At 44.4% G+C, this 9,178-nt stretch overlaps 1 protein-coding gene across 2 annotated transcripts; it reads right to left on the bottom strand.

Moving 5' to 3' along the window:
- Positions 1–4,646: 4,646 nt before the first annotated feature.
- Positions 4,647–7,471, bottom strand: LOC134221339 (uncharacterized). 2 transcript variants are annotated; one of them, XM_062700537.1, is made up of 4 exons: positions 7,362–7,471; positions 6,952–7,128; positions 6,749–6,839; positions 4,647–6,676 (listed from the first exon to the last, which is right to left on the bottom strand). In XM_062700537.1, the coding sequence occupies exon 4, from the start codon at positions 6,645–6,647 to the stop codon at positions 4,842–4,844; it is 1,806 nt and encodes a 601-aa protein (XP_062556521.1). In that variant the 5' UTR covers positions 6,648–6,676; positions 6,749–6,839; positions 6,952–7,128; positions 7,362–7,471; the 3' UTR covers positions 4,647–4,841. The 2 variants fall into 2 exon arrangements, with proteins under 2 accessions (XP_062556521.1, XP_062556520.1); XM_062700536.1 differs by lacking the exon at positions 7,362–7,471 and having other exon boundaries at positions 6,952–7,193.
- Positions 7,472–9,178: the final 1,707 nt, after the last annotated feature.

Below are 9,178 nucleotides of genomic sequence, written 5' to 3'. Positions count from 1 at the left end.
TTACCCCGTTGATATTTATTATGTTGAATCTCCTGTTATGTAGTGGAAAATTATGTAGAGAAAAAATATTTGCCTTTCTTGTATACTTGGTTGTTGCAGTTTTGGCGAAATCGCGGTTTATCCCAAAGGATCCCCTCTTGGGAGGAAAATACAAAAATGTTAGTCAACTCTTGTGCGATTTGATTCTTTGTTTTAAAATAAAAGGCCCCAAATCTCAATAAATTTTCTATTGGATTTTTTTCAAAGTGTTTCCATATTTTCTTGTTCTATTACATTTGAATGACATAATTGATAATTCAAATGTAACACAATCACTGTTATCCAGAACGCCACTTAGAACCAGTATAACAGTTTATCGGGAAACACGGATTAGCATAATTACCGGAAATGTTCCAGAGCGCCAAATTCCTTCACGGCAATCCACATTGCCGTCGCCATTCATCACAAGCTTCTAATCACATAAATTTATTGATGGATTAACTGTCATTTTTAAAATAAACAATTACCAGAAGAAAAATCTGACTTCCCCATTCAATTTATATAATAAGAAACAAAATAACACTAATAACAAAATTCAAAAGATAAAATCTGTATAAAATCTGATAAAATATTTTTATTTCTGCCTATCAGCTGGCAGTGCGAACTGAAAACAAAACAGATAATAGGGCTTGAGATCTCACTAACACCATCATACTGACTCGATCCCGATTCGTTTTTCGTTCGGTTATTCAGAGTCGGGGTCGGACCTGACCCAGGTCTAAAACCGAAAACGACATGAGACGGTAGTCTGTGCAGGCAGCATTTCACCGTGTGGTCAGAGGTGGATTCGGGCACGATCTGCGAGGTGGTCTAGCTGTAGGCCAGTTTCTCCTCAGGAATTCCCACCGGGATCCAGGAGCAGGCACTCTGGTGCACCTTTGTAACCGCTCGCCGGATGGTACAGTGGAAGCAACCCAAACTGTATAGAGTGGGATACGTGAGTAGCCACGAGATGTGGACAAAAATGGAAAGAAAGTGAAAGAAGAAGATGAGGAGGAGGGGAAGAGAGTAGGAAATATCTAGCAGGCATGCAGGGTAGTTGTTAAGACCCCAGGAGAAAACCTTACTGTGAGACGGGCAGATGAATGTAAAATAAATGTTTGCACACAACTCATTCATGTTTTGAGGCGTTTTATGTTACCTAGCCGGTCCGAACCTTGCCTTTCGCCTTCATGCAAGGTCGTACCTAACAGATCTGCGACCTCCAGCTACCCTCCTTCGTTCCAAATAGCGAAAGCGGCGGCTGAACGAAAACTCATCGATTTTTCGCAAAACAGCGATGATGTGTACAACATCGATATCACCCTCGGTGAACTTTTGTGGGCCCTCGACAAAGGACAAGGTACCTCAACAGGCCCAGGTTCAATAGGGTATCCTCTGCTACAACATCTGCCTCTGTCCGTGAAGACGTGCCTGCTTGAACTGCTTAACAATATCTGGCGCAGTGGCGAATTTCCTGAAAGTTGGCGGAATGCTATAGTCATTTCGATCCCGAAATCTAACTCCCACGAGACCGGTGTCAACGCATTTCGACCAATCTCACTCACCAGCTGCATGGCTAAACTCTTCGAACGGATCATTAATCGCCGGTTGATCACCGAACTAGAGTTGAGTGGACGACTCGACAAGCGCCAACATGCTTTTCGTGCAGGACACGGTACGGACACGTATTTTGCCGAGCTTGAAAGGTCGCTACCTACCACTGACGAACACTGTCTTATTGCATCTCTTGATCTGTCGAAGGCGTACGACACCACCTGGCGACATGGCATACTACGAACCTTGAAATCTTGGCGAATTCGAGGGCGCATGCTGAACATGCTGCAAAGCTTCCTCTCGGAGCGCACCTTCCAGGTGTCCATAGGGGGACACATGTCTCAACAATATTCGCAGGAGAACGGAGTTCCACAGGGTTCCGTTTGTCCGTGACGTTGTTCCTCGTGACCATGCAGCCGATCTTCCGTGTGCTGCCAGACGGAGTTCAAATTCTTTTGTACGCGGATGATATCCTTCTCGTAGTACGAAGGTCAAAGGGAGAAGGTTTGCACCGGAAACTGCATGCGGCAGTCAAGGCAGTGGATAAGTGGACGAAGAGTGTTGGATTCACCATATCAGCGACGAAATCGCAAACATTCTATTGTAGTCCAAATGCACGCCGTGAGCCGACACAGAGCATCACTATAGACCGATCCTTCATCCCGAAGACCAATCGCCTGAGGATTCTAGGTGTCACTCTCGACCGAACACTTACGTTCAAACCGCACTGTAAGATGGCCAAGAAAGCTTGCGAATCGCGACTAAGGATCCTGCAGATGATCGGAGCAGAAACTTCCGCGTGGCAATCGCACGACTCTTCTGCAGGTGGGCTCGGCTTTAATCACCGCAAAGCTGACATATGGAATAGGATTAGTTAGCCGAGGAGGTCCGGAAACCCTGCAAAGTCTCGCTCCTGCATATAACACAATGGTCCGCTACGCTTCCGGAGCATTCGTAACTAGCCCGATTAACTCGGTCATGGCTGAAGCTGGCAATCTACCGTTCGAACTATTGGCCGTTCAGTCTATTGCACGGACGGCCATTCGGATGTTAGCTAAAAGTCGACACAACAGCATCCTTCCGCTGGTTCATCGAGCTTCCGACCGTGTACTCGAAGTAACGGGTACAGCGCTTCCCGCTGTTGGCCAGCTCATAAGGCAGAGCAATCGTGTTTGGCACGCACGTAAACCGTCGATAGTATGGGATGTAAAGAACAGTGTCCGAGCCGGCGACCCACCAGACAGAGTTCGTCCAGTCGTCCAACAGCTACTTTCAACCGAATTTCACAGGTCGACAGTAATTTACACAGATGGCTCCAAGCATGATGACAAGGTTGGGTCCGCTCCCATGGCCTAGTCCGAAAGTTTAGTCTCCCGAAAGAATGCAGCGATTTCTCGGCGGAGGCGTATGCCATCAAGAAGGCGGTAACTATGCGAAATATCAATGACGACTTGGTGATACTAACGGACTCTGCAAGCTGCTTGTTGGCGTTAGAATCGGGAGCATCGAAACATCCGTGGATCCAGGAAATAGAACAAACAGCACAAAACAAACCTGTCCGTTTCTGCTGGATCCCCGGGCACACTGGTGAACGGAAATACTGTGGCTGATCAACTAGCGAACGAGGCCAGGAACAGCCTGTCATTGACACGCCTATCCCTGGAGAAGATGCGTTACGAATGGTAAAACAGGCGATACGACTCCGTCAGTGGTATGAGTGTAGCGACGCGAAGCTGAGGGAGATAAAATATGATACGAATAGGTGGGCAGACCAGGGTAGCGTAGCCGACCAGCGTGCCCTAACTCGGTTGAGAATTGGCCACACGCGGCTGACCCACTCTTTCCTCCGCCCACCTGCGATTGCAGTGGAACCGTAAACGACGTACGACACCTTATTTTGCATTGCCGGAAGTATGAGAAAGAACGACAGGAGAACGACATCAGAACTACTAGTCTGAGAGATGCCCTGAGTAATGATGAAGGAAGAACAAAGAAACTGATGGTGTTCTTGCACCAAACGCGATTATACGAGCAACTCTGAATGGTGGGAGGTCTTAAAAATGGTATCAGCAAAATTATATCATCGGCAGAGCTACACGAAGCCTTTCCCCAGTGCCGGCTGTTGCCGGCAGATCGGGATACAATCGTGTAGTAATTTCGGCAACGGCTGGCACTGTGGGGCAAAACGTCCTACAGGTCAGTACTCGTTTATTCCAACCGCCAACAGATACTGTCTCGCAAAAAATTCCAGGTCGCTACCAAGCAGCAGCAGTCCTCTCATCCGGGAAAGGGCCCCGACGAATCGTCGAAGAAATATTACACAAAGCGCTTCCCCAGTGCTGGCTGTTGTCGGTGTTTTCAAGACTAGTGTAATGGTTTCGACAGCGGCTGGCACTGTAGGGAGTACGAATGCACCCATGGCTGTGTGAAGTGTCTCTAATAAACAAACAAACAAACTTACCCCGTGACCCTATTTAATCATACTTTTCCTATTTCACGGGACTCGTCGAATTCTCAAGAGTAAAATATTCGGCAATTATGCATCTAACAGATTTTTTCTTAGGAATTTATATTTTCTCATAATTTTAGAAATTTGTCATAGATATGTCACTACTGGTGAATACATCTTTTCTGGCGCCTGGGAGCTAAATGTCAACACAAAATCCTATCGTTTTTCAGTTGTGTACTCAGATCAGCATGTTTTAGAATGAACAGAAAGGGATCCTCAGCGACCATCTTTCTTTTTAGTCTATAACCTTTTTCAATTCTGGTAATTAAATACCTTGGCTGCGCATACCACTAGGAGATCTGGTTTTTAGTCGTTATTACGCCTATGTAAAGTTATGCGTTTGAGTATCACCCAAACACGTGGATTCTTTTTATTTGCACTGCCAAGTTCTTTAATTAACTTTTTTATACTGCTTAATCGTTGATTTATGTATATGAAATTGTTTGCTGTAGAGGAATCAGTTTATCATTTGTAATTATCTGTTAAATCGAATATATAATTCTAACGTATATTTCTAAATCATATTACTCCATCGAAACTATTTTAATAAAACCTAACTACATAGTCATAAGCAGTGCGAAACCTTTCTGATTATTTTCGTAATCTTAAACTAATTAAACACAGCCCATCATCAGCTCATCACACAAGCCAAACTGTCCTAAAATAGTCCACTGCACATCAAAAAAGGATGCAGGCATCCTCAGTTGTTTACGAAAGGCACACTTCTAAATCAATCCTCTTTTCATTCGCTGCAGCACTAATCCTCCCTTGACAAATCGTATGGCGGGGCCGTAGCTCTCCCCTCAGGCAGGAATGCATGCTGCGAATTGTTCGGAGATCTATTGCTGGTAAAACTTTCGTTTGGGTTTGCCATTTCCTGCTGTTGCATTCGTGTCAGCACCTGCGCCTGTCGTCGCTTTTCGTTGACCATTTTGAAGTAAACCTGAACCGCCACCGCGGTGACGATAAATACTCCGCAAACGATGCCAACGATGGCCCACGGTGAAAACGATGCCGGCTCGTAGTGAATGCCGGTTAGATGCGATCGATCTTGCAGAGCGGTTTCCGTATTTTGGCCGGCTAGGATCACTTTGTTGTTGTCACTGGCGGAAATTATCCTGGGTTGGTCTCGTGTTACCACGGCTGGTAGTTGGAAACCGAGCGTGTTCGGTTGCATCTTCCAGCGCAATTCAGGTACGTACTGGAGAACGATGTCCTGTGAGCGCACGTGACACATCCGAGTAAGTTTCAGCATTCCGACACCGCTGAGCTCGATGGTTTTGCTATTTCCTAGGCCATAGTTGACCACGACCGAAGTACGGTTGGGTACGGCGTAAATCCAACGGTTAGGATCCGCTAGCTGAATCCAGATTTGATGGCGCAGTTGCAGTCGGTTAACTCGGCAGTCCGAATCGGCGGTTGTGCGATTGAAGAATGATGTCACAATGCAGTCTTCGGCAGAGGATAAGTTTTTAATTAAATGGTGAGTGTTACAAAGGGCAAAATCGTTCAAATGGTTGCAGGCTTTGTACTCGTCGTAATTCATGATCATTCCGAGATGATGTTGCATATTGTACACCAATACATCGTTCTCCAATGGAAACATCTTCAGAATGCCATCTTTAATCATTGGAACGCTCGTTCCTTTCAGTGTAGTGTAATCCACTTTGTTGCATAAAGGTAGCAGGATGCTGACTTTCATTTTACAATCATCCACGTAAGCAACCACCTTTGATAGTGGATACAACTTTATGACATCTCGCAATGTAAATTGCACCGGAAAAGTAAAATCTTCCGGTAGTATCTTTTGCAGCTTTTCGATTTCGTTCAGCAATCGAGTAGGGCCAACAATGTCATCACTCAATGACACAGAACTTGAGGACTGCAAAAGCTTCATGAACAGTTCCTTTTTCCGAATAATTTTGTTCAACAGAATATCCATCATAAGCAATTGTCCTTCACGACTGTAATCGATTGTACCCGGCTTCTTAGGATCTACTTGAAACATGTTTCCACTCAGTACAGCAATCGCCTTGTTGGTACTATTGAAAAAATGCTCCACTTTCGAGGATTGTGTATCCAATTGTTCATCGACTTTCCTGAAGTTTCCGGAAATTTCTTCTCGATCTTCGTCGTCCATCATTCCAAACCAGGATTTCAAAATGCCTCTCTTTGTGCGTCTTTTATCAGAGCACAAACTGTTCAGCAGACTTTGAAAATCGTTCAACTCCCTGGTTAGCTCCACTAAATTCCCAATGCTTTCGCAGCTCCCTGGGAACTTTTTCATCATCTCGTTACATGCCGTAATCAGCTTAGCTACACTGCTGTTGGCTAACGTTATCTCGTCGACAAACTCTTTCAGCTCGTACTCCGATTGGAGTGTCCAGGTACTAACTTGAATTTTCACCGGCTTCAAATTCTCGAAGTAAATCCCATCGCTGTAGATAGGAATGTTGCTCACCGGTAGATCGCCATACGCATCTGCTGGTGGAGTTCCAGATCCCATAGTCAGCAGCAGTGCAAGCACTATTTGCAGCCGGGAAACTGTTACTAGCAACTGCATTTGCGTTTTTTGTGCAACAAATTGCGTAACTATAATTCATAGAACAAATTGAAAGGAAATCAATGAAAATAGCTATAATTGAACTGGGTTGTAACACTTACCACTATAGAATATTGTGAAATTTCCCTTTTATGGCCAAAATAATACCACTATCTCATGTTACGAATATTCTAGTTTTGATATAGTCAATGTCTGCAAAACAGAAAATAAAATATCACATTATCTTCGATGCACATCTACGACAATCTTCAATGGAATAAAATTCTTTTATTATGTAGGTACTTATTTACGGTTGATTACTCACCTTTTTCATCGACTGATTAGAATTATTCTCCTTCTTTCGTTCGGCTGTGTTTCAGCTGCTTCTCAGCTGATATCTTGATAATACAATTTAATCAACAAAATTATTTGAATTATCTACGCGTGGAAGTAGAAGACTACCCAAGATAAAGCATGTAGAATATGTTACGCAGCAGGAGACCTTACCTCGAAAGAAAGTAACAAAACTTACGTTTGAAAAGGAATCGCAGATCAAAATAATTTTATTTATAATAGTGCTGTCCAATGAGCAGCTCGAAGTAGCTCGAAGTTGTTCCCGTCCTGCTCGTTCTTTTTTGTCAACAAACGGGCATGAGCGTGACAGGAACAACTTCGAGCTACTTCGAGCTGTTCATTGGACAGCATTAATATTTTTTATTTATTTACTCGACTTACCTCTCAGTGTGTCTGTGTCGCAGGTCTCGCAGCCCATTAGGCTTTCAGCGATCGTGTACGTACACGCACGTTTCACTCACACTTTTACTCGGTTTGTTTGCAACCACGAGCAGCTGTCAAATGGGATTGTTTGCAGCCACGAACCTGCGTTCGTGTTGGTGAGAAATGTCGGCGAGACCCTAATGAGTGCACTCAGTTTCCGAATTTTTTAAACCGTGCTGCCACAGACAAACAGACGTAACACTGATGAAATTCCCATCGACCATGAGCCCAACGGTCGTTTCAAATTCAACTACTTGCAAGTTTCACAACCAGGGGCGCGCGCATCGGATACCTTTGTATTTGACATCTCACACTAGCGCCTTCTGTTGACATTGTCGTACTAAACTTTATTTCGTGCAACATGCACGTGAGGTGGTGGTGAAGTAACTGGGCGATGGATTTTAAAACAAATTGTTCTAGCTGTTACGTCTGTTTGTCTGTGGTGCTGCCATAAAGAAAATAGTTTATAACAGTTACCTACTAAGATAAAATAATTTATTAATATTATTATTATTAATATTATTATTACAGTAGACGTTCGATAACTGCAAGTCATTTAACTGCAATGCTTTTAAACTGCAATTCGATAGTTGCAACAGTTTTGCAGTTATCGGACCGCTAAACTTCAAACTGGTGTCAAACTCAATAACAGCTGCATTGCGCACATTTAGATGCACTTTTATTGCATCTGACGTCGATTCAGGGCCGTATGTAGGGGGGTCCGGGGGGGGCGCCCCCCACAAATCTTATGTACCAAAAACAACCTTTTTTGTACATTTTGGGGCCCCCACAATCTGTCGGCCCCGGGGGCCTCCTTCTGGCTAAATCTGGGCCTGCGTCGATCGGTATGCTTTCGTTCAGTTACGTATTGCTACCCAAAATACGTTACTGATTGTTAACGGTCTTCAAGTTGCAAGTCAAATCGTTACCTAGTTTTGACAAGGTCGTGCGACCTGACCATGGCTATCTTTGGCTATTCTTCGACATGGGTATCTGCCGTCTCATGTCGTGTTTATTGATACCTTCTTGCTGCCCTGTTGCCAACAAAGAATCCATCAATGTTTGCGATTTAGAAAGGATTGCTGGCAAGCCTAGCAATGATTCTGATTGAGAAATAACTTGTCTGGGGAATGGCATCGTAAAAACAACGTGGGACAACTATCTTGTGGAGACGACACAGCGCGTCGACAGATCTTTTTTATTCTCAGCTTTTATGCTTGCATTTCTGGGTGAGGCGATTCACAAATCGGTCTTGATCTCAAAGATACCATCATCGACAGACAGGATACCTGTCGATGACGATACCATCATCAAAGCTACAGCAATCTTGCTCAGACTCAGACCGTATAGGAAACGGCGGTGACTGTCAATTCATTGATGATACGCAGAGTGTTTGATCCGGACATTATACCGGCATCCTTGGTGCCTGACGCCACCAGAATATTTACCCCTCGACCAAGTGCTTCATGTCGGCCTGGATAGCTGTTTCTTGTACTTGCTACCGTTAAAGCTTGAAATCGAAGATGATGTTTGGTGGATTCATGGCGATCTGGTCCCTGGTGGCATCTACGATCCGTCGTTTCATACTGGTGAACGCCATGGAGGACGAGGTCGTGTGGCTCGTCATTGGCAATTTCAGCCTTTCCTATTGAAACATACGACACTGAAACCACCTTAGAAACCACTATTTTCGGAATAATCTTTTCACTTTTACTTCTTTTCTGGACGAGCTGTTTTTGATGTGGTCCAGTAATGTTAGTGATCCCTGAGGTCAG

The sequence above is a fragment of the Armigeres subalbatus genome, chromosome 3 (assembly GCF_024139115.2).
Source record: "Armigeres subalbatus isolate Guangzhou_Male chromosome 3, GZ_Asu_2, whole genome shotgun sequence".
Lineage (NCBI taxonomy): Eukaryota > Metazoa > Arthropoda > Insecta > Diptera > Culicidae > Armigeres > Armigeres subalbatus.
This window is presented reverse-complemented; position numbering and strand designations above follow the sequence as displayed.

Coding starts and splice junctions, on each gene's coding strand:
- LOC134221339 (XM_062700537.1), bottom strand. CDS start 6,647: ATGCAGTTGCTAGTAACAGTTTCCCGGCTGCAAATAGTGCTTGCACTG.